This window comes from Mytilus californianus, unplaced genomic scaffold, assembly GCF_021869535.1.
Source record: "Mytilus californianus isolate M0D057914Y unplaced genomic scaffold, xbMytCali1.0.p SCAF_19, whole genome shotgun sequence".
In the NCBI taxonomy this organism is placed as follows: Eukaryota; Metazoa; Mollusca; class Bivalvia; order Mytilida; family Mytilidae; genus Mytilus; species Mytilus californianus.
The window spans coordinates 2,498,001-2,524,289 of NW_026262667.1; the positions used below are offsets into that span (position 1 = coordinate 2,498,001).

General features: G+C 32.0%; 1 protein-coding gene and 1 long non-coding RNA gene across 3 annotated transcripts in view; both read right to left on the reverse strand.

Moving 5' to 3' along the window:
• Window positions 1-26,289, reverse strand: part of LOC127727057 (helicase with zinc finger domain 2-like) — a 47,869-nt gene that overhangs the window by 16,788 nt on the left and 4,792 nt on the right. For both annotated transcript variants that reach the window (XM_052234468.1, XM_052234469.1), the window contains exons 2-9: window positions 23,224-23,775; window positions 18,326-18,365; window positions 17,745-17,836; window positions 15,485-15,694; window positions 14,306-14,342; window positions 12,463-12,605; window positions 10,596-10,730; window positions 9,983-10,043 (exon numbers count right to left, since the gene is read on the reverse strand). In XM_052234468.1, the coding sequence (XP_052090428.1) occupies window positions 9,983-10,043; window positions 10,596-10,730; window positions 12,463-12,605; window positions 14,306-14,342; window positions 15,485-15,694; window positions 17,745-17,836; window positions 18,326-18,365; window positions 23,224-23,715 (1,210 nt within the window). In that variant the 5' untranslated portion in view covers window positions 23,716-23,775. The remainder of the gene's footprint in view (window positions 1-9,982; window positions 10,044-10,595; window positions 10,731-12,462; window positions 12,606-14,305; window positions 14,343-15,484; window positions 15,695-17,744; window positions 17,837-18,325; window positions 18,366-23,223; window positions 23,776-26,289) is intronic.
• On the reverse strand, window positions 80-8,726 carry LOC127727065 (uncharacterized). The gene is made up of 3 exons (XR_007993749.1): window positions 8,129-8,726; window positions 5,081-5,342; window positions 80-1,891 (listed from the first exon to the last, which is right to left on the reverse strand). It is a non-coding gene; the product is annotated as an uncharacterized LOC127727065 (long non-coding RNA).

A 26,289-nucleotide genomic window follows, 5' to 3' on the forward strand; every position in this document is an offset into this window, starting at 1 on the left:
ACAGTTGGGGCAAGTATGGACACAACATTTAAGCTTGATACAGCTCTGAATTTGGATTGTGATTAAATATTTGACACAGCATAGGTTTCTGACACAGAAAGAATGTGGTCTAAGAACTTCAATTTTTTTAATTTACCTATTATGGTCCAATGTCCAAAATCAAAATACATGGTTAGATTCAGCATATCAAAGAACCCCATATATTCAATTTTTGTTGAAATCAAACAAAGTTTAATTTTGGACCCCAACTTGGACAAACTTGAAAACTGGTCCCATAATTAAAAATCTAAACAAATGTTTAGATTCAGCATATCAAAGTACCCCAAGAATTCAATTTTTGTTAAAATCAAACTAAGTTTAATTTTGGACCCTTTGGACCTTAATGTAGACCAATTTAAAAAACGGGACCCAAAATTAAAAATCTAAAAACACGGTTAGATTTGGCATATCAAAGAACCCCAATAATTCAATTTTTGATGAAATCAAACAAAGTTTAATTTTGGACCCTTTTGACCTCAATATGAACCAATTTGATAGCGGGCCCACAAAATAAAAAATCTAAATACATGGTAAGATTCAGCATATCAAAGAACCCCATATATTCAATTTTTGTTGAAATCAAACAAAGTTTAATTTTGGACCCCAATTTGGACCAACTTGAAAACTGGGCCAAAAATCTAAAATCTAAATACATGTTTAGATTCAGCATATCAAAGAACCCCATATATTCAATTTTTGTTGAAATCAAACAAAGTTTAATTTTGGACCCCAACTTGGACCAACTTGAAAACTGGTCCCATAATCAAAAATCTAAACACATGTTTAGATTCAGCATATCAAAGAACCCCAAAAATTCAATTTTTGTTAAAATCAAACTAAGTTTAATTTTGGACCCTTTGGACCTTAATGTAGACCAATTTAAATAAAATGCTCCGCAGGGCGCAGCTTGATACGACCGCAGAGGTCGAACCCTGAACATTTGGGGCAAGTATGGACACAACATTCAAGCTTGATACAGCTCTGAATTTGGATTGTGATTAAATATTTGACACAGCATAGGTTTCTGACACAGAATGAATGTGGTCTAAGAACTTAAAAATTTTAAATTGGACATTCACCTATTATGGTCCAATATCCAAAATCTAAATACATGGTTAGATTCAGCATATCAAAGAACCCCAAGAATTCAATTTTTGATGAAATCAAACAAAGTTTAATTTTGGACCCCGATTTGGACCAACTTGAAAACTGGGCCCATAATCAAAAATCTAAATACATGTTTCGATTCAACATATCAAAGAACCCTAAAAATTCAATTTTTGTTAAAATCAAACTAAGTTTAATTTTGGACCCTTTGGACCTTAATGTAGACCAATTTGAAAACAGAACCAAAATTAAGAATCTAAATACACGGTTAGATTCGGCATATCAAAGAACCCCAATAATTCAATTTTTGATGAAATCAAACAAAGTTAAATTTTGGACCCTTTTGACCTCAATGTGGACAAAGTTGATAACGGGGCCCAAAAATCAAAAATCTAAATACATGGTTAGATTCAGCATATCAAAGAACCCCATATATTCAATTTTTGTTGAAATCAAACAAAGTTTAATTTTGGACCCCAATTTGGACCAGCTTGAAAACTGGGCCCATAATCAAAAATCTAAATACATGTTTAGATTCAGCATATCAAAGAACCCTAAAAATTCAATTTTTGTTAAAATCAAACTAAGTTTAATTTTGGACCCTTTGGACCTTAATGTAGACCAATTTGAAAACGGAACCAAAAATTAAGAATCTAAATACACGGTTAGATTCAGCATATCAAAGAACCCCAATAATTCAATTTTTGATGAAATCAAACAAAGTTAAATTTTGGACCCTTTTGACCTCAATGTGGACAAAGTTGATAACGGGGCCCAAAAATCAAAAATCTAAATACATGGTTAGATTCAGCATATCAAAGAACCCCATATATTCAATTTTTGTTGAAATCAAACAAAGTTTAATTTTGGACCCCGATTTGGACCAGCTTGAAAACTGGGCCCATAATCAAAAATCTAAATACATGTTTAGATTCAGCATATCAAAGAACCCTAAAAATTCAATTTTTGTTAAAATCAAACTAAGTTTAATTTTGGACCCTTTGGACCTTAATGTAGACCAATTTGAAAACGGAACCAAAAATTAAGAATCTAAATACACGGTTAGATTCAGCATATCAAAGAACCCCAATAATTCAATTTTTGATGAAATCAAACAAAGTTAAATTTTGGACCCTTTTGACCTCAATGTGGACAAAGTTGATAACGGGGCCCAAAAATCAAAAATCTAAATACATGGTTAGATTCAGCATATCAAAGAACCCCATATATTCAATTTTTGTTGAAATCAAACAAAGTTTAATTTTGGACCCCGATTTGGACCAACTTGAAAACTGGGCCCATAATCAAAAATCTAAATACATGTTTAGATTCAGCATATCAAAGAACCCTAAAAATTAAATTTTTGTTAAAATCAAACTAAGTTTAATTTTGGACCCTTTGGACCTTAATGTAGACCAATTTGAAAACGGAACCAAAAATTAAGAATCTAAATACACGGTTAGATTCAGCATATCAAAGAACCCCAATAATTCAATTTTTGATGAAATCAAACAAAGTTAAATTTTGGACCCTTTGGACCTCAATGTGGACCAATTTAAAAACAGGGCCCAAAATCCAAAAACTTAATACACGGTTAGATTCAGCATATTAAAGAACCCCAAGAATTCAAGAATAAAACCCCATTGAAATTGATCAAGAAATAAGCAATTTATACGAAGTATCTTCTTTTGCACAATACTGTGCAATTGAATATTTCTTGCTATTGCGCAATACTGTACAATTGACAATTTCTTGCTATTGCGATATATTGTGCTATTGGATATTTCTTGCTATTGCGCAATACTGTGCAATTGAAGATTTCTTGCTATTGCGCAATACTGTGCAATTGAAGATTTGTTGCTATTGTGCAATACTGTGCAATTGAAAATTTCTTGCTATTGCACAATACTTATTAGATAATAATTTACACATCCTGTTTGGTGTGTATCTCCTACCATATCATTATTATTTGCTTTTAAATATTAATCAGAAATAACCAACTTAAAATGGAAAATTTTAAAAGAAAAAAAAAAGGAAAAAAAGAAAAAAAAAGAAAAAAAAAAATCCCCCCCCAAATTTTTTGAACCCCCTTATGATTCATCACCCCCAAACTCAATCCCAGCCTTCCCTTTGTGGTATGGTACCTTGCAGTACAATTTCAGAGAGATCCATACACTTGAACACAAGTTATTGTCTGGAAACTAGAAAAATGCTTATTTTTGGCCCCTTTTTGGCCCCCAATTCCTAAACGTTTAGGGCAATTACCCCCAAACTCAATTCCAGCTTTCCCTTTGTGATATGGAACCTTGTAGTACAATTTCAGAAATATCCAAACACTTACACACAAGTTATTGTCATGAAACTAGAAAAATGCTTGTTTTTTGCCCCTTTTTTGGCCCCTAATTCCTAAAATTTTGAGGCAATTACCCCCAAAATCAATTACAGCCTTTCCTTTGTGATATGGAACCTTGTGGTACAATGTCAGAGAGATCCATACACTTACACACAAGTTATTGTCTGGAAGTTACAAAAATGCTTATTTTTGGCCCCTTTTTGGCCCCTAATTCCTTAACTGTTGGTACCATAACCCCCAAAATCAATCCCAACCTTCCTTTCGTGGTATTGAACCTTATGGTAAAATTTCATGGAGATCCATTCACTTAAACTAAAGTTAGAGTGCGAAAACCAATGTGTCTTCGGACGACGCCGGACGACGACGACGACGACGACGACGTCGACGCCGGACGACGACGACGCCAACGTCATACCAATATACGACCAAAAAATTTTTAATTTTTGCGGTCGTATAAAAACGGGACCCAAAATTAAAAATCTAAATACACGGTTAGATTTGGCATATCAAAGAACCCCAATAATTCAATTTTTGATGAAATCAAACAAAGTTTAATTTTGGACCCTTTTGACCTCAATATGAACCAATTTGATAGCGGGCCCACAAATAAAAAATCTAAATACATGGTAAGATTCAGCATATCAAAGAACCCCATATATTCAATTTTTGTTGAAATCAAACAAAGTTTAATTTTGGACCCCAATTTGGACCAACTTGAAAACTGGGCCAAAAATCTAAAATCTAAATACATGTTTAGATTCAGCATATCAAAGAACCCCATATATTCAATTTTTGTTGAAATCAAACAAAGTTTAATTTTGGACCCTAACTTGGACCAACTTGAAAACTGGGCCCATAATCAAAAATCTAAACACATGTTTAGATTCAGCATATCAAAGAACCCCAAAATTAAAAATCTAAATACACGGTTAGATTTGGCATATCAAAGAACCCCAATAATTCAATTTTTGATGAAATCAAACAAAGTTTAATTTTGGACCCTTTTGACCTCAATATGAACCAATTTGATAGCGGGCCCACAAATAAAAAATCTAAATACATGGTAAGATTCAGCATATCAAAGAACCCCATATATTCAATTTTTGTTGAAATCAAACAAAGTTTAATTTTGGACCCCAATTTGGACCAACTTGAAAACTGGGCCAAAAATCTAAAATCTAAATACATGTTTAGATTCAGCATATCAAAGAACCCCATATATTCAATTTTTGTTGAAATCAAACAAAGTTTAATTTTGGACCCTAACTTGGACCAACTTGAAAACTGGGCCCATAATCAAAAATCTAAACACATGTTTAGATTCAGCATATCAAAGAACCCCAAAATTAAAAATCTAAATACACGGTTAGATTTGGCATATCAAAGAACCCCAATAATTCAATTTTTGATGAAATCAAACAAAGTTTAATTTTGGACCCTTTTGACCTCAATATGAACCAATTTGATAGCAGGTCCACAAATAAAAAATCTAAATACATGGTTAGATTCAGCATATCAAAGAACCCCAAGAATTCAATTTTTGGTGAAATCAAACAAAGTTTAATTTTGGACCCTTTTGACCTCAATGTGGACAAAGTTGATAACGGGGCCCAAAAATCAAAAATCTAAATACATGGTTAGATTCAGCATATCAAAGAACCCCATATATTCAATTTTTGTTGAAATCAAACAAAGTTTAATTTTGGACCCCGATTTGGACCAACTTGAAAACTGGGCCCATAATCAAAAATCTAAATACATGTTTAGATTCAGCATATCAAAGAACCCTAAAAATTAAATTTTTGTTAAAATCAAACTAAGTTTAATTTTGGACCCTTTGGACCTTAATGTAGACCAATTTGAAAACGGAACCAAAAATTAAGAATCTAAATACACGGTTAGATTCAGCATATCAAAGAACCCCAATAATTCAATTTTTGATGAAATCAAACAAAGTTAAATTTTGGACCCTTTGGACCTCAATGTGGACCAATTTAAAAACAGGGCCCAAAATCCAAAAACTTAATACACGGTTAGATTCAGCATATTAAAGAACCCCAAGAATTCAAGAATAAAACCCCATTGAAATTGATCAAGAAATAAGCAATTTATACGAAGTATCTTCTTTTGCACAATACTGTGCAATTGAATATTTCTTGCTATTGCGCAATACTGTACAATTGACAATTTCTTGCTATTGCGATATATTGTGCTATTGGATATTTCTTGCTATTGCGCAATACTGTGCAATTGAAGATTTCTTGCTATTGCGCAATACTGTGCAATTGAAGATTTGTTGCTATTGTGCAATACTGTGCAATTGAAAATTTCTTGCTATTGCACAATACTTATTAGATAATAATTTACACATCCTGTTTGGTGTGTATCTCCTACCATATCATTATTATTTGCTTTTAAATATTAATCAGAAATAACCAACTTAAAATGGAAAATTTTAAAAGAAAAAAAAAAGGAAAAAAAGAAAAAAAAAGAAAAAAAAAAATCCCCCCCCAAATTTTTTGAACCCCCTTATGATTCATCACCCCCAAACTCAATCCCAGCCTTCCCTTTGTGGTATGGTACCTTGCAGTACAATTTCAGAGAGATCCATACACTTGAACACAAGTTATTGTCTGGAAACTAGAAAAATGCTTATTTTTGGCCCCTTTTTGGCCCCCAATTCCTAAACGTTTAGGGCAATTACCCCCAAACTCAATTCCAGCTTTCCCTTTGTGATATGGAACCTTGTAGTACAATTTCAGAAATATCCAAACACTTACACACAAGTTATTGTCATGAAACTAGAAAAATGCTTGTTTTTTGCCCCTTTTTTGGCCCCTAATTCCTAAAATTTTGAGGCAATTACCCCCAAAATCAATTACAGCCTTTCCTTTGTGATATGGAACCTTGTGGTACAATGTCAGAGAGATCCATACACTTACACACAAGTTATTGTCTGGAAGTTACAAAAATGCTTATTTTTGGCCCCTTTTTGGCCCCTAATTCCTTAACTGTTGGTACCATAACCCCCAAAATCAATCCCAACCTTCCTTTCGTGGTATTGAACCTTATGGTAAAATTTCATGGAGATCCATTCACTTAAACTAAAGTTAGAGTGCGAAAACCAATGTGTCTTCGGACGACGCCGGACGACGACGACGACGACGTCGACGCCGGACGACGACGACGCCAACGTCATACCAATATACGACCAAAAAATTTTTAATTTTTGCGGTCGTATAAAAACGGGACCCAAAATTAAAAATCTAAATACACGGTTAGATTTGGCATATCAAAGAACCCCAATAATTCAATTTTTGATGAAATCAAACAAAGTTTAATTTTGGACCCTTTTGACCTCAATATGAACCAATTTGATAGCGGGCCCACAAATAAAAAATCTAAATACATGGTAAGATTCAGCATATCAAAGAACCCCATATATTCAATTTTTGTTGAAATCAAACAAAGTTTAATTTTGGACCCCAATTTGGACCAACTTGAAAACTGGGCCAAAAATCTAAAATCTAAATACATGTTTAGATTCAGCATATCAAAGAACCCCATATATTCAATTTTTGTTGAAATCAAACAAAGTTTAATTTTGGACCCTAACTTGGACCAACTTGAAAACTGGGCCCATAATCAAAAATCTAAACACATGTTTAGATTCAGCATATCAAAGAACCCCAAAATTAAAAATCTAAATACACGGTTAGATTTGGCATATCAAAGAACCCCAATAATTCAATTTTTGATGAAATCAAACAAAGTTTAATTTTGGACCCTTTTGACCTCAATATGAACCAATTTGATAGCGGGCCCACAAATAAAAAATCTAAATACATGGTAAGATTCAGCATATCAAAGAACCCCATATATTCAATTTTTGTTGAAATCAAACAAAGTTTAATTTTGGACCCCAATTTGGACCAACTTGAAAACTGGGCCAAAAATCTAAAATCTAAATACATGTTTAGATTCAGCATATCAAAGAACCCCATATATTCAATTTTTGTTGAAATCAAACAAAGTTTAATTTTGGACCCTAACTTGGACCAACTTGAAAACTGGGCCCATAATCAAAAATCTAAACACATGTTTAGATTCAGCATATCAAAGAACCCCAAAATTAAAAATCTAAATACACGGTTAGATTTGGCATATCAAAGAACCCCAATAATTCAATTTTTGATGAAATCAAACAAAGTTTAATTTTGGACCCTTTTGACCTCAATATGAACCAATTTGATAGCAGGTCCACAAATAAAAAATCTAAATACATGGTTAGATTCAGCATATCAAAGAACCCCAAGAATTCAATTTTTGGTGAAATCAAACAAAGTTTAATTTTGGACCCTTTTGACCTCAATGTGGACAAAGTTGATAACGGGGCCCAAAAATCAAAAATCTAAATACATGGTTAGATTCAGCATATCAAAGAACCCCATATATTCAATTTTTGTTGAAATCAAACAAAGTTTAATTTTGGACCCCGATTTGGACCAACTTGAAAACTGGGCCCATAATCAAAAATCTAAATACATGTTTAGATTCAGCATATCAAAGAACCCTAAAAATTCAATTTTTGTTAAAATCAAACTAAGTTTAATTTTGGACCCTTTTGACCTTAATGTAGACCAATTTGAAAACGGAACCAAAAATTAAGAATCTAAATACACGGTTAGATTCGGCATATCAAAGAACCCCAATAATTAAATTTTTGATGAAATCAAACAAAGTTAAATTTTGGACCCTTTGGACCTCAATGTGGACCAATTTAAAAACGGGGCCCAAAATCCAAAAACTTAATACACGGTTAGATTCAGCAAATTAAAGAACCCCAAGAATTCAAGAATAAAACCCCATTGAAATTGATCAAGAAATAAGCAATTTATACGAAGTATCTTCTTTTGCACAATACTGTGCAATTGAATATTTCTTGCTATTGTGCAATACTGTACAATTGACAATTTCTTGCTATTGCGCAATATTGTGCTATTGGATATTTCTTGCTATTGCGCAATACTGTGCAATTGAAGATTTCTTGCTATTGCGCAATACTGTGCAATTGAAGATTTCTTGCAATTGTGCAATACTATGCAATTGAAAATTTCTTGCTATTGCACAATACTTATTATATAATAATTTACACATCCTGTTTGGTGTGTATCTCCTACCATATCATTATTATTTGCTTTTAAATATTAATCAGAAATAACCAACTTAAAATGGAAAATTTTAAAAGAAAAAAAAAAGGAAAAAAAGAAAAAAAAAGAAAAAAAAAAAATCCCCCCCCCCCCAAATTTTTTGAACCCCCTTATGATTCATCACCCCCAAACTCAATCCCAGCCTTCCCTTTGTGGTATGGTACCTTGCAGTACAATTTCAGAGAGATCCATACACTTGAACACAAGTTATTGTCTGGAAACTAGAAAAATGCTTATTTTTGGCCCCTTTTTGGCCCCTTATTCCTAAACGTTTCGGGCAATTACCCACAAACTCAATTCCAGCTTTCCCTTTGTGATATGAAACCTTGTAGTACAATTTCAGAAATATCCAAACACTTACACACAAGTTATTGTCATGAAACTAGAAAAATGCTTGTTTTTTGCCCCTTTTTTGGCCCCTAATTCCTAAAATTTTGAGGCAATTACCCCCAAAATCAATTACAGCCTCCCTTTGTGATATGGAACCTTGTGGTACAATGTCAGAGAGATCCATACACTTACACACAAGTTATTGTCTGGAAGTTACAAAAATGCTTATTTTTGGCCCCTTTTTGGCCCCTAATTCCTTAACTGTTGGTACCATAACCCCCAAAATCAATCCCAACCTTCCTTTCGTGGTATTGAACCTTATGGTAAAATTTCATGGAGATCCATTCATTTAAACTAAAGTTAGAGTGCGAAAACCAATGTGTCTTCGGACGACGCCGGACGACGCCAGACGACGACGACGACGACGACGCCGACGACGACGCCAACGTCATACCAATATACGACCAAAAAATTTTCAATTTTTGCGGTCGTATAAAAACACATATATGAAGCATGTACCTCACATTTTCAACTTGAAATTAAAAAAATTATATTAGTAAATATTAGTGAGTTGTGTATTGTATTTTTGTAGCTTTAATTTCCATATAAAGTTCTTATAATATTACCATTACAGCAGAGATGATATTTAAATCATACTGAAAATTATGATAATAACTAATCACAGTTGTCTGTTTAGGCCGTAAACTACAGATTTATTTTAACATTTAAATGTTTTAGAGGCAACTGTTATGGGCATTGTAAGTATTACAACATCAGTTTTAAAAAGCTACCAAATACATCAGAAGTAAGTTTGTTTTAAGTTTTACTATCCTTTTATTTCCAATTATAAAATTAAGAAAATATTTTTTGTCACATAGGCTATGATAACTGGAATAATTTGTCTTTGTAATTGTAACATTAATGAAGATAAATTGATACTTACGACGGCGACGTGCTGTTCTCTTATGATGTTTTGCTTTTGCTTCTTCTGCCTGTTGCCTTTGCTGTAAAATATGTAATAGTCTTCCTTATGTAGATTTTGAATTGCAAACACATGGAATAATAAAATTTATAAAAATCATACCGGTAAACTGACTTTCTACAACCTCACTGTTCCAAATTAACATTTGTTCATACTGACTAGAAATCAATCCAAGTTATTGATTTTCATTTTCTGGTAAAGGGATTTGAATAATTTAGAAACAGGATTCAGTGAAGACACAATATTTACCAACTTTTGATCCAAAAAAAAAAAAGAGAGAAAGAAAAAAATAGAAGCAATCTGACCTGCTGACCCTGTATATTTTCTAGTAGGCAATCATACAAATATATGTTTTAACCCATTTAAAAGCTGTTGAATATAGACAGTATTAAAATGTTAGGCAAAGCTGTCAACAGTCGTACAATAGCTTTAATTTTCATAACAGCTTTATGTTTAACCTGGGACCGTTAAGTTAATTCTGGTACAATGTACCTTATTTTGCTTATAAGCCTTTGCTTGTAACTTCTATCCCTCAAACTAATTGTAACATCAATATTTTTATATATTAGTTTACCTGTTCAAGGGTGCTATAATTAGACCCTCTAACATATTCATCATCACTGTCTACTGTATCATTGGCAGGTTCTCTATTCTCATCCTCCATCAGATTAATCTGTGACAGCAAACATTTAGCAGCATCTTTATCTTCCTATAATTTGTACAAATTTTACTGTACATGTGTACATAGTATTTGGTCAAACTCAAAGATAATGTGATTTAAGAATTGAAAATCTGCATTTGTATTTCAATATTCAAGTACCATAAAAAACAAGAGTGCACATGCAGTGAATGAGTGAAATGTCTCGCCTGCTTTACTGACCATTGATTTAATGTTGAAAGTCTTAAGGATAAAGGTTTTACTATAAATATCACATAAACTTAACATTTTTAAAGATCCATGACAATGAGGTCAAGGTCAGAAAAATCCAGTCAGACATGTACACCTTACAATTATTCCATACACCAAATATAATTGACCTATTGCTCCTGGTAATTGAAAAGAAGACCATAACACAAGAACTTAACATTGACCAATGGACCATGAAAATGAGGTCGAGGTCAGATTATATATCTGCCATACAGACATGTACACCTTACAATCATTCCATACACCAAATATAGTTAACCAACTGCTTATAGACCCTTTGCTTATGGTACTTGAAAAACAGACCAAAACACAAAGACTTAACACTGACCCATCAACCATGAAAATAAGGTCAAGGTCAGATGAAACTTGCCAGACTGACATGTACCCCTTACAATCATTTCATACACCACATAGTTGACCTACTGCTTATAGTATCTAAGAAACGGACCTTATTACGTAACTTTAACCTTGATCACTGATCCTTGAAATGAGGTTGAGGTCAGGTGAACCCTGTCTGACAGACATGTAGACTTTGCAAGGAACCCATATACCAAATATAGTTACTCATAATAAGTGAGAAATTCACATGACAAAAAAACAAATTTTTTTTTAAGCAGTCGCTGAACCATGAAAATGAGGTCAAGGACCATGAACATATGACAGATAGAAACTTCGTATCATAAGGTATATACAAGGTATGAAGCATCCAAATCTTGTACCTTCTGAAATATAAGGCTTTATACAAATAGTTTACATTGCTGTCTCCGGATATTAATACTGATGTCTCGCTTACTGCAACTTTCATCGCAGGCGAGACAAAAACCAAATAAGTAAATGTGATTTCTGCTCATTTTTAATATTTTTTTAAGCAGTCCCTGAACCATGAAAATGAGGTCAAGGACCATGGACATGTGACAGACAGAAACTTCGTAACATAAGGTATATATACGAGGTATGAAGCATCCAAATCTTGTACCTTCTGAAATATAAGGCTTTATACAAATAGTTTACATCACTGTCGCCGGATATTAATACTGATGTCTCGCTTACTGCAACTTTCATCACAGGCGAGACAAAAACCAAATAAGTAAATGTGATTTCTGCTCATTTTTAATTAGACTTTTGTATATGTTGTAGTACAATGTGATATTTAAAATTTGAAAGCCATCCTTTTGCATTTTCAAACTTATATATAAAACAATGCAATTATTTCTGCATTTACAGTGCCAAGTAATTAATCTTTAAGCACTCCATTACATCTACATTATGAACTCTGTAAAAAGACAATTTTTATTTATTCTAAAAAATGAAAATGTAATCTCACTTTTTTAAACATGTTTTCTGAAGTTGGCATTATTAAAATTGTCTGATGATATCATAAGTTAAATCATATTGGAGTTCAAAAAAATATCTTACATAAAATTTACACATGGAATTATAAACATGAAATAAGTCTTAAAATAAAAAATGTTATATTAATACAAAGTTAATAATGTTATTGAAAGATAAATACCTTAGTAAAGACCATCTCTAAGCCTTGTTGAATTTTTTTCCTTGCGACATCAAACTTCTTTAGATTCCCAAGGGCTTTACTCCAAGTTTGGAAAAAATCACCTATCATCGAACTTCCTATTGTAACAGGAAATTTTGTGTCAACTGTGATAAATAAAAGTCAATTTTAATCTTTTTTTGATAAGTATCTATACTACTAAAATAACAAGGTCCAATTTGTGAGCCGGCATGACGTAAAAACGATGAATCAATGAATTCAACTTTATATATAACTAATATAGGACAATGGTGTTATTTAAAAATGACACCATTCCAGGCCCTTTTGTTTTCCACATAATTAATATTACCAATAATTAACAAGTTCCAGGTTGAATCTGATATCGATACCAATAGGATATGTCACATGTAGTTTCCGGTTGTCGTTACCTTCTGTAAATCCTTCCTCTATCATGAGAACCTGGAATTCTCCCAGTAGTTGTTTTATATCTATGTTACACCATAGTACACTATTTAACAAGTCTGTTTTCTTCAACCTCAATTCCACTATTAATTTTGGTTAATTAGTTAAAAAATTAAATTTAGTTTATAGTAAGTTTATTGTAGTAAGAAAACCAGGACAGGTTCAAACAGAAATATTTTGAAAGCAGAGAAAACTGTACACCTTACAATCAGCATACTTTATCAGATGACAATATGAATACTAAAATAATTTATTGTAGGCTAAAATTAAGGCATAGATACTTTAATTCAGTCACGGACACGCGATAAATATAAAAATAAGAAGAAGTAGTATGACTGCCAATGAGACAACTCTCCACCAGAGACCAAATGAAATAGATGTTAGCAACTATAGGTCACTGTGAAAGCTTACAAGAAGCAATAGTGTTCAATTATGCCTAATAGATATCTAGAACCAAAGATTATGATATGTATAGAAAAAGAAAGGACAAGGAATTACATACTATGATCTATAAAGTATATCCACATTATTATCAGACATTAAAGAAAAATTCTGTGCTCAGTGGACATCAAGGAAGCAAACTATTGTACAACAGAAAGTGACTACCTAACAGTTTGGAAAATTGCTTCTACATTACAACACATCTTCATAAAGTTTCGGACTTTGACTTCAACAGAAACTAGAGGTTCTAAAAAGCCTGTGTCGCTCACCTTTGTCTATGTGCATATTCAACAAAGGACAATATCCAACATTGTTGACAAGAATAGAATTCATGACAAAAATCTCTGTTTTGTTGATCTTGTCATGCTGATCATTTAGTCTGTTTAGTTTCTCTCTATCTTCTTTAGTTTTTGCTCAAAACACAAAAGATGGTAAAAAAAATCCTCATTTAAGTGCAATCACTCCTATAGTGACAGTCTACTTACTATATCAGCAAAATTTGACATGTTAGTAGACCTTGCCATGCTGATCATTTTTGTGATTCAAAGTGTCTATTTATCTATTACAACTTTTATCATATCAGGCAAAACAAAACAAAAATGGTAAAAAAATCGTCATTAAAGGGCAATAACTCCAAAAATGAGTTGCGGAAAATTTCTTCAATATCGTCTTAATTGTAGATCTTGTCGTACTGATCATTTTTGCTTATTTTATTTAAGTTTCTATCTATCTATTATAATTTTTAAGATATAAGGCAAAAAAATTGTCATCAAAGGACAATGACTCTAGTAAGGAGTCGACTATCGATAGGTGGGGCATAAAAATGTCGGCCATTGTACTTGTGGACCAGTTTTATATTAGCTATTGTTGTTGAAGTATATTTTTATTTGCAAGGTTTATTCTATTTTTTTTTGTAGACAATGCTAATTACACATATACTCACTATCTCTACAAATTTTACAGACTTGTTCATTTTTTCCCTGAAAAATAAATTTCAAATTTGTGTTACAAAAGTACTACATGTACTTTCTTATTTTTATACAACTTGCAATGTATTCATATATGAAAAGAGTAACTTGAAGTACTAATCAATTAATAGATTGATTGTTCTTAGTTTAATGTCCAGTGGCAAATATATATTATCCATATTCAGGACAAAGATAACTCTAACAGTAAACATTATAGTATTAGTTCTGCAAAGTGACCATGGAACAATTGGGATAAATTGCTACAAAATGTGTCTCCCCTGAAAAAATAGGTATGTGGCAGAACAGGTTATCAACAAGTTTTTTTTCTATTTAAAAAGAACATGGTAAGACATCTGATATCCTCATTCCAAACTGACATTACTGTGTATCAATACATCACACGCAGCCAAATGGAGGCCCCCTATCATTGATCTATCTTGCAGATGTAGAAATCCAGGAAATTGTATTTCTATATGCCAATCAAGTAGAATCAACCAATGTGGTCTAAAGAACAAAGAATGCCATGTTTATACCAGTATAGTGTAATGGTATACTAACATAAGAGGTCTATAAACACAGTAGCTCCAAATGGAACCTTTTGTTAGTGGAAGCCATATTAATTATGTGTATCAATGCCATGTTTATAGTTTATGACAAATGCAAAGTGTATCAAACTTTTGATTTTCAATTACGATATAAAATTTTAGATATATAAAAAGTTGACTTTGTATAGATGTTGTACATGTATAAGGGTGGTGATGAACACCCCTATCCCTTATTTTTCACTTTGTCCTTGTACAATGCAAAACCCTATAAATCAAGTAGCAACTGAACAAAATCAACTGCATGAAATTAAGGCTGATATGGTAAAATAACGATACATGTTTATTATCTTTAGTTATAGGCTACAGTGTAAAATCTAGTCAAGTTAAATTTCACTCATTTTTAATCTAGTCTAATCATATTATCAAAATATCATGAAAATTTTCATAATTTTATTTTTTATTTCTTAATTTAAAATTTTTAGTAAACATGTATATCATTTTAGTGTCTATAAACTATGTCTAGTGCTATATCTGTGTCTTTGTAATATTTTGTATCTGTCAAATTCATGCCTTTTTATCTTGAATAAATATATATATATATATAATTACCTTAAGAAGGAAACATTTTGTTATCTGTATCAGGATACATCTCACATCTTCAACAACAGCCTTGGCTAACTGGAAGTCTTCCTGTACACTCCTCAGAGATATATTAAGATCTAGATATATGTACAATGCCTTGTCACAGTTTCCTGTTGGGTTGCTGGCAAACTGTTTGTCTGTCTCTGCTTTCCGAGTCCTTATTAAGGCTATAAGTTTCTATAAAGAGGATAAGTGTACATTCAACTAATGAAATTATCATAAATAACAAAAAAAATACAGGTGTAAGTTAATAATCAAATACTGCTCTCAGTATTTTCTCAATATAAGATTATAAAAACTGGTCTTTTTTGTAGGTCCTATGATAATAGAAATACTTAAGCATCCAGTCTTTTTTTCAGTCTAATAAGTGCTACTAAGGATGTATTCTTTTGATGTTTCAGTCTTGTTGAAATCTCGTTCGGGAATTCTTTCCAAACCGTGTGATACAAGTGGAAAATATCAATGAATTTAAAAAAATATTATAATCAAAATAAGCTCTGTGAAAAAATTGTGTACTTACCATTAGTAGTTTTTGGGTAATAAAAATTTCAAATTTCATAACCAATCTGGTCAGTGTCATCAGCCAAAATGTTGAGAAAATGGGTGAGGGGTACAAAGAAATGATTTTACCAAAATATGTACATCCCATATCATTTTTTTCTTTTAAAAATTCTAAGACATGTATTTTTTTAATCATTTGTAACAAAGAAGTTGAAATAATATGCTTTTTTTCTAAAAAAAAAAAAAAAAAGGGAAAATTCTCAAATTTACAAAATTGACATATTGACACGAAATAACACCAACCTATAGTTTTTTTAAAGTGAATTTTATTCAGATGGGTCCACTTCATCTTTAGTGAAAGTAAAAAAAAAAGTTTAATTGTAAAACTGTGATTTTTTCATGATAATTGCCCAAAAATGGGTAAAAATTGATGAAAATGGGAAAATCATAAAAAATGGGGTACTTTCAAATGGACAATGATGGACATAGCAAAAAAAGAAGTGCACCACCATATGATTTTTTGTTCATCAATTACTTTCTTACAGTTATATAAACCCAAAAATTATGTGAAGAAAAAAAGTTTAAATCTAGAAATGTTTGGATTCTTAGAGGTGTACATCCTTAATAGAAATGGCCAACAAATCAAAGGATTGCTGCTCTTCATATAAAGCTTTCAAGTTGTAGGATGATTTTCAATGATTAAATTCTTGCAACAGGACTAAAATGGCCATTAAGCATTGACTGAAACAGTATATACTCAATTTTATTAATTAGAGTAAATTCTGAAATTAATGTGTCCAATTATTATTGCAAATCACTGACTACTGGTCAAAATTTGAGATCTAATTAATGTGATTACAAATTTTTGTGAAGGGAAACCACTACTGAAATTATGATTAGTGCAAGTGAATTTAAGCAACTATAGGTCAATGTTCTGCCTTTGACAATGAGCAAAACTCTTACAGTATAGCCACCCATAAATGGCCCCGATATGACAAAATCTGAAAATATTCAAATGAAAAAAATAAGGGCCCAATTAAAGACAAAACAACAATCGAAAAACAAACACAACAGACAGCAACCAGTGACAACAAATCAGGTCTATTTTTACTCATGATCTATATCCAATTTGATTGGTTTTTACTAGTTTTTTTTTAAAAACTTTCTCCTCTTAAAACTACTGTGTCCAGTAAAATTTAAAACAATCTACTACTCTGTAAATACAAAGTTTATGGGGACCAATGTTGACCGTCTGGTCATATAGTGTGATTTAAAAAATATGACTTCAGTGCCAATTAAAATTCAGTCATCAGGGGGAGATAATTTAAGGTATATTAGTTATATATCAGAATCAATGTTATGCATATAAGTCAGGTGCCCTTTAGTTTATTCTCAATTTAATTGTGACACTTGAATGCATAATTTTTAGAAAAAAAAGGTAATGGAAATGAAGAATAGGTGTATTAATTCTGACATGCACTTGACAAACCAAAAGCAAAAGACAGGCCCGTAGCCAGGAATTTCCAAGGGGGGTTTACATGGACTTGCGAAGCTCACTTTAACAGTTACAATTCAAACAGAACGTCGACTTAAACAGTGCTTATTTGTTTTCAAGGGGGGTTCATACGAACCCCTCGAACCCCCCTGGCTACGTGTGTGAAAGGACAGCACTAATATTGCTGTTCTTCTTGTATATACATTGATAAATACTTCATTATATTCTTACTACGAAATTTAGTCCTTCTATCAATGGAATCCAGTATGCTAATGCTTCACTGGCATGTACAGGATAAATTTCTAGTTTTTTTATCCAAAATCCTGAAAAAAAACCAATGTTAAATATGAATAAGTGCAATAATTTTCAATATATATAACTAAGTATATAATATTGTGTATACTTTATTTCCAAATGTATTTAAAGAATTGTTGCAAAATTTCTTTTGATTTTTTAATAATTTTTAAAAGTTCAATGATTAAAACCTTTTATGATAGAGGTATTTTAGTCTGTTTCACTCTATCATACATGCTTTACATTGCATGGCTTTATCAATTGTAAATTGCAGTGATATAGCTTTTTTGTGCTGATGTGGCGTAAAGCAATCACCAATCAATCAAATGTAAAATTAGTAGCCATGATCCTTATTTCTCTTTTCTTTGTATTTATGTTCATAACCAATAAGACATTTGTATTTTGTTATTTCAAATAAAAAAAAAAAAACTTTATAGTAATTGGATGATATATAAAATAGAATGATTATACAATTTTCACACCTGTATTTTTGTGTAAATAAATAAATATTACTGTACCTTTATAATAGCATTCTAATGCATACTCATGATCTCCACACTGAAAATATATATATATATATATTAATTGTAATTGATTTTAATTGTAATCTGAACTATTACCAATTTAATACATATCTTTACATGTGTTTTACATCTCGGGGATGCTACATGCAGTTTTCATAATCTTTAAGGTATGTCAGATCCAATAAAAAAAAATAATGATTACAAAAAACTTGTTCATAACATGAACTATAAAACTTGCAAATAACGTATTTGCAAATTTAAAAATTCAAATTTTTAGTTACTTTGATCGGCGAAAATTACATACGAAACCAGAACAATATGTACCTTGGCAGTATTAAACATTTTTCCTTCAACCACAAAAAAATAAACGAATCTACAGTATATTGACTGACAACTGACTGACATACAGTGAAACTTTTTGCATCAATCAAGTTGTTTTGATTCAGAAAGGTATTTGCCTTGAAATAGCATATATAGTATAGAAATAGCTGCAAGCCAATAAAATTCGTAAGGGTTCCGCGGAACCCAGTGTCTCGCCTACTTTTGCTGTTAATCGCAGGCTCAACAAAAATGTGGAAAAAAAATAATAACAATATTACTTTCGATACAATCTTTTTATTGTAAGAAGCTTCTGTCCCAATTTGGTAAAAATCCAAGAAGGTTTATGAATCTAATAAATGTTTTAAATCTTTAACTGCAGACTGTATGTAATGTTAACTGGAAGAAAAACTAAGTCCATTTATAAGTAAAATACTGATAAACAGGTACAAAATTTTTTTAAATTTCCTTCAAGATACTAGCTTTTGATCATAAACAAGCTTCTAACCAAGTTTGGTACAAATCCAGGATAGTTTAAGAAAGTTATTAAAATTTTAAAAACTTTAACCACAGAGTGAATGTAATGCTAACTGGCAGAAAAACTAAGTCCATTTATAAGTTAAATACGGAAAAAATGGAATTTTGTTTTTTACAAATTTACTTCTGGATACTATCTTATGATCATAAACAAGCTTCTGTCCAAGTTTGGTAGAAATCCAGGATAGTTTAAGAAAGTTATTAAAATTTTAAAAACTTTAACCACAGAGTGAATGTCATGTTAACTGGCAGAAAAACTAAGTCCATTTATAAGTAAAATACGGAATAACAGGATTTTTTTTTTTACAAAATTTAATTCTGGATACTATCTTATGATCATAAACAAGCTTCTGTCCAAGTTTGGTAGAAATCCAGGATAGTTTAAGAAAGTTATTAAAATTTTAAAAAATTTAACCACAGAGTGAATGTAATGTTTCCTGGCAGAAAAACTAAGTCCATTTATAAGTAAAATACGGAAAAACTGGATTTTTTTTTTACAAAATTTAATTCTGGATACTATCTTATGATCATAAACAAGCTTCTGTCCAAGTTTGGTAGAAATCCAGGGTAGTTTAAGAAAGTTATTAAAATTTCAAAAACTTTAACCACAGAGTGAATATTTGTGGACGCCGCCGCCGACGACGACGCCGACGGAATGTAGGATCGCTATGTCTCGCTTTTTCGACAAAAGTCGAAGGCTCGACAAAAAGGTCAATCATGATACCCAAAACTACAAACTTAATGATACAAAATCCCTACAAATAAAGCAAAAGAACAGTGCTTTTATTCCTGTTCTTCATCTTAAAGTCACATCGAACTCTTCAACAAAAGGACAAGTTCACACATCTCTCCTAGTTCAAGATGGCCCAATGGTATCTAGCATTCTTTTTGAAGAATTATATGCTAGATGTCAATATATGGCTTCAATGGTGCATTGAAGCACACATTTGCTGGTTTAAATCAACAAATTATACTGGTGGAAAACTATTCAAAGATATAGCAATCTACCTATTTTTAATTTACCTGTTAGTTTAAATACAGAACTATATCAATATATTACCAGTCCAAAATATTAAATCATTATTGAACATACAGGTCTTTTACATCCTAATCTTTAACCATGTATGCAGTCACGTAAGAAAAATCAAAACAGCGAGTGTGTTAAATTATCTAGTGTATAGTTATTACGTCATAATTTTGAAAGCATTTTTAAAAGAAATAATTAATTAAAACATAACATAACATGAAATCAATAACAAACAACAAAAGATATTTTAATGTATATTTAAACTTAACAATCATTCTATGCAAAGATTAAGATTGCATTGTGCTATATGGAACTACAGAGTTTTAAGAAACACTTTATCAGTTCAAAGAAGTGATCAATAGTATATGTGCATTACATGAACAGAAATGATTAATGGGGTGATTCAAATGAACATTTAGTTGAAATTTTCAATGTATCAAACACATTATTTTCTTTCTCAATAATGTTTTAATTATCTTATTCTAACTCAAGCTCAGCATTGTCAAAAGGTTCATGTACATGTATACATGTAGTAATCAATCAACCAGAAATATAAATGCCTAATTTTGTCTAATTGTTCTCCAAGATTTCCTCAAAGGATTTTTAATTGTGCTTTAAAATCAAGAGAATTTTAGCATGTTAATTACTAGAGAAACCATACAGAATGACATTTTTAACTAAAAAAGGCCAAGAAATGAGATAAAACACTTTGACACACTATTCAGGCCAGAAATTTCATGTACACAGTCTTATCTAACTGGTTTGAGTCATTTGCTGCAGAATACTGCTGAAAAATAAACAGGTAACATTAAATTTGCAGACATGAAAAGGTTGAACAAATGTACAACAGAAAAATAAGGAACAGAGAAAAATAAAATGCTCCGCAGGGCGCAGCTTGATACAACCGCAGAGGTCGAACCCTGAACAGTTGGGGCAAGTATGGACACAATATTCAAGCTTGATACAGCTCTGAATTTGGATTGTGATTAAATATTTGACACAGCATAGGTTTCTGACACAGAATGAATGTGGTCTAAGAACTTAAAAATTTTAAATTGGACATTCACCTATTATGGTCCAATATCCAAAATCTAAATACATGGTTAGATTCAGCATATCAAAGAACCCCAAGAATTCAATTTTTGATGAAATCAAACAAAGTTTAATTTTGGACCCTTATGACCTCAATGTGGACAAAGTTGATAACGGGGACCAAAAATCAAAAATCTAAATGCATGGTTAGATTCAGCATATCAAAGAACCCCATATATTCAATTTTTGTTGAAATCAAACAAAGTTTAATTTTGGACCCTGATTTGGACCAACTTGAAAACTGGGCCCATAATAAAAAATCTAAATACATGTTTAGATTCAGCATATCAAAGAACCCTAAAAATTAAATTTTTGTTAAAATCAAACTAAGTTTAATTTTGGACCCTTTGGACCTTAATGTAGACCAATTTGAAAACGGAACCAAAAATTAAGAATCTAAATACACAGTTAGATTCGGCATATCAAAGAACCCCAATAATTAAATTTTTGATGAAATCAAACAAAGTTAAATTTTGGACCCTTTGGACCTCAATGTGGACCAATTTAAAAACGGGGCCCAAAATCCAAAAACTTAATACACGATTAGATTCAGCATATTAAAGAACCCCAAGAATTCAAGAATAAAACCCCATTGAAATTGATCAAGAAATAAGCAATTTATACGAAGTATCTTCTTTTGCACAATACTGTGCAATTGAATATTTCTTGCTATTGCGCAATACTGTACAAATGACAATTTCTTGCTATTGCGCAATATTGTGCTATTGGATATTTCTTGCTATTGCGCAATACTGTGCAATTGAAGATTTCTTGTTATTGCGCAATACTGTGCAATTGAAGATTTCTTGCTATTGTGCAATACTGTGCAATTGAAAATTTCTTGCTATTGCACAATACTTATTATATAATAATTTACACATCCTGTTTGGTGTGTATCTCCTACCATATCATTATTATTTGCTTTTAAATATTAATCAGAAATAACCAACTTAAAATGGAAAATGAAAAAAAAAAAAGGAAAAAAAGAAAAAAAAAGAAAAAAAAAAAATCCCCCCCCCAAATTTTTTGAACCCCCTTATGATTCATCACCCCCAAACTCAATCCCAGCCTTCCCTTTGTGGTATGGTACATTACAGTACAATTTCAGAGAGATCCATACACTTGAACACAAGTTATTGTCTGGAAACTAGAAAAATGCTTATTTTTGGCCCCTTTTTGGCCCCCAATTCCTAAACGTTACAGGCAATTACCCCCAAACTCAATTCCAGCTTTCCCTTTGTGATATGGAACCTTGTAGTACAATTTCAGAAATATCCAAACACTTACACACAAGTTATTGTCATGAAACTAGAAAAATGCTTGTTTTTTGCCCCTTTTTTGGCCCCTAATTCCTAAAATTTTGAGGCAATTACCCCCAAAATCAATTACAGCCTTCCCTTTGTGATAAGGAACCTTGTGGTACAATGTCAGAGAGATCCATACACTTACACACAAGTTATTGTCTGGAAGTTACAAAAATGCTTATTTTTGGCCCCTTTTTGGCCCCTAATTCCTTAACTGTTGGTACCATAACCCCCAAAATCAATCCCAACCTTTCTTTCGTGGTATTGAACCTTATGGTAAAATTTCATGGAGATCCATTCACTTTAACTAAAGTTAGAGTGCGAAAACCAATGTGTCTTCGGACGACGCCGGACGACGCCAGACGACGACGACGCCAACGTCATACCAATATACGACCAAAAAATTTTTAATTTTTGCGGTCGTTTAAAAACCCATAACACCCTACCTAACTTCCCTATTTTCATAAAGGATGAAACCTTAAACCAACAGATGTTTAGTTGGGCCTTATATGGCTCTTCTTTGTTAAATATGAGAATGAGTTCATGCATAGGAAAATATAATACTCCAACACCAATGCATCACATGCATAAACAATAAATATGTAAATCTTAACCTGCTGAAAGATACAACAACAAGTGTTGTATGCTGTAAGCTTGTCTGAATCAAGTGCTGGATCATGTATGTCTTGTAAAATGTCATAAACTTTTATACAGTGCTTCCTAGCTTCACCTAGATCATTCCTCTCTAGGTATTCAACAATTTGATCAAGACAAAGAAGGGCTGCATTCAAATATGCCTTTGACTGAGACACATCCATGTCCATTATATCATCTGGAACTCTCTGATCATAAACTGTAGAAAATGTGTTAGGGCTGATTTCTCTACTAACATGACTATTGCAATCAGGGACTCTTTGGTAAAGTAGTGATTGTTTTCTTGCAATAGGTAAGCTGTCCATCTCAGCAATGTTGTCCTCAGTGGACATGACACTATGGTTGCCTGACATTACTGAATCATCACTATAGTATGGATCAATGTCAGACATGGAATCGGTTTTGGCATTGCCATCTAACATTGTGACTGCATTGTAATCTGTGTCCTCCATATCTTGTAATGGCTGTTGTGCCCAATAACTCACTATTTTCTGACCAAAGTTTTTTAATAACTGAAAGAAAAATAAATAGGTTTACAAGTTTAGATGTAAATAAATGGGGAATGTGTCCATGGGACACAGATGATGCCCCCACTTGCATATCATATAAAGTTATAAAGGGACATAACTGTAGAACGGTAAAAGTGACCCTACCCAAGTTTGTACTTGATCTGAGTTTTGTGGTAATAAGTATTGTGTATAAGTTTCATAACATTTGGTTGAGGCAAACTCAAGTAAGAGAAAGGAAACGAAAAATTCAGCAATTTTTCCATTTGTAAAGGGGCATAACTCTAGAACAGTCATTGACAGTAAAAGTGACACCACCAAAATTCAAACTTGATCTGTATTTTGTGGTAATAAGCATTGTGTATAAGTTTCATAACATTTGGTTGAGGCAAACTAAAGTTGGAGAACAGAAACGAAAAATTCAGCAATTTTTCCATTTGCAAAGGGGCATAACTCTAGAATGGTTAAAGTGACACCACCAAAATTCAAACTTTATCTGTGTTTTGTGGTAATAAGCATTGTGTATAAGTTTTATAACATTTGGTTGAGACAAACTAAAGTTAGAGAACAGAAACCAACTTTGGGACATACGGACGGACGTACAGACAGACAAGGGTATAACTTAATGCTCCCTCCGTTACAGCGGGGCATAAAAAAATCAGAGGAATAATAGATCAACATGTAACTTAGTTTGCAGAACTATTACACAAATGCAATTGCAGAGTTCAATAAAAGCATTGTTATGCTCTAGAGGGGCAGTGACAGTCTAATTATTTGCATCTAGCATATCTAATATGTGTGTACTAGTCTTCTTATATGAATCATATCTAGGTAGTTGAGGCAAACTAAAGGTAGAGAACGGAAACGAAAAATTCAGCAATTTTTCCATTTGTAGAGGGGCATAACTCTAGAATGGTTAAAGTGACACCACCAAAATTCAAACTTTATCTGTGTTTTGTGGTAATAAGCATTGTGTATAAGTTTTATAACATTTGGTTGAGACAAACTAAAGTTAGAAAACAGAAACCAACTTTGGGACATACGGACGGACGTACAGACAGGCAAGGGTATAACTTAATGCTCCCTCCGTTACAGCGGGGCATAAAAAAATCAGAGGAATAATAGATCAACATGTAACTTAGTTTGCAGAACTATTACACAAATGCAATTGCAGAGTTCAATAAAAGCATTGTTTTGCTCTAGAGGGGCAGTGACAGTCTAATTATTTGCATCTAGCAATATCTAATAAGTTTGTACTCAAGTCTTCTTATGAATCATATCTAGGTAGTTTTTTACATAGTTTTTGCCATATAATTCTTTTTAGAAGATTGTGACCATGGGATTATCTAAAATCTTATAAAGAGGAATGATTTTAAGTTCAGATAAAAGGAAATAAAATGCTTCGCTGGGCACAGCTTGATACGACCGCAGAGGTCGAACCCTGAACAGTTGGGGCAAGTATGGACACAACATTCAAGCTTGATACAGCTCTGAATTTGGATTGTAATTAAATATTTGACACAGCATAGGTTTCTGACACAGAAAGAATGTGGTCTAAGAACTTGAATTTTTTTAATTTACCTATTATGGTCCAATGTCCAAAATTAAAATACATGGTTAGATTCAGCATATCAAAGAACCCCATATATTCAATTTTTGTTGAAATCAAACAAAGTTTAATGTTGGACCCCAACTTGGACAAACTTGAAAACTGGGCCCATAATCAAAAATCTAAACACATGTTTAGATTCAGCATATCAAAGAACCCCAAGAATTCAATTTTTGTTAAAATCAAACTAAGTTTAATTTTGGACCCTTTAGACCTTAATGTAGACCAATTTCAAAAACGGGACCAAAAATTAAAAATCTAAATACACGGTTAGATTTGGAATATCAAAGAACCCCAATAATTCAATTTTTGATGAAATCAAACAAAAAAAAAGTTTAATTTTGGACCCTTTTGACCTCAATATGAACCAATTTGATAGCAGGGCCCACAAATAAAAAATCTAAATACACCGTTAGATTTGGCATATCAAAGAACCCCAAGAATTCAATTTTTGATGAAATCAAACGAAATTTAATTTTGGACCCTTTTGACCTCAATATGAACCAATTTGATAGCAGGGTCCACAAATAAAAAATCTAAATACATGTTTAGATTCAGCATATCAAAGAACCCCAAGAATTCAATTTTTGTTAAAATCAAACTAAGTTTAATTTTGGACCCTTTGGACCTTAATGTAGACCAATTTAAAAAAACAGGACCCAAAATAAAAAATCTAAAAACACGGTTAGATTTGGCATATCAAAGAACCCCAATAATTAAATTTTTGATGAAATCAAACAAAGTTTAATTTTGGACCCTTTTGACCTCAATATGAACCAATTTGATAGCAGGCCCACAAATAAAAAATCTAAATACATGGTTAGATTCAGCATATCAAAGAACCCCATATATTCAATTTTTGTTGAAATCAAACAAAGTTTAATTTTGGACCCCAATTTGGACCAACTTGA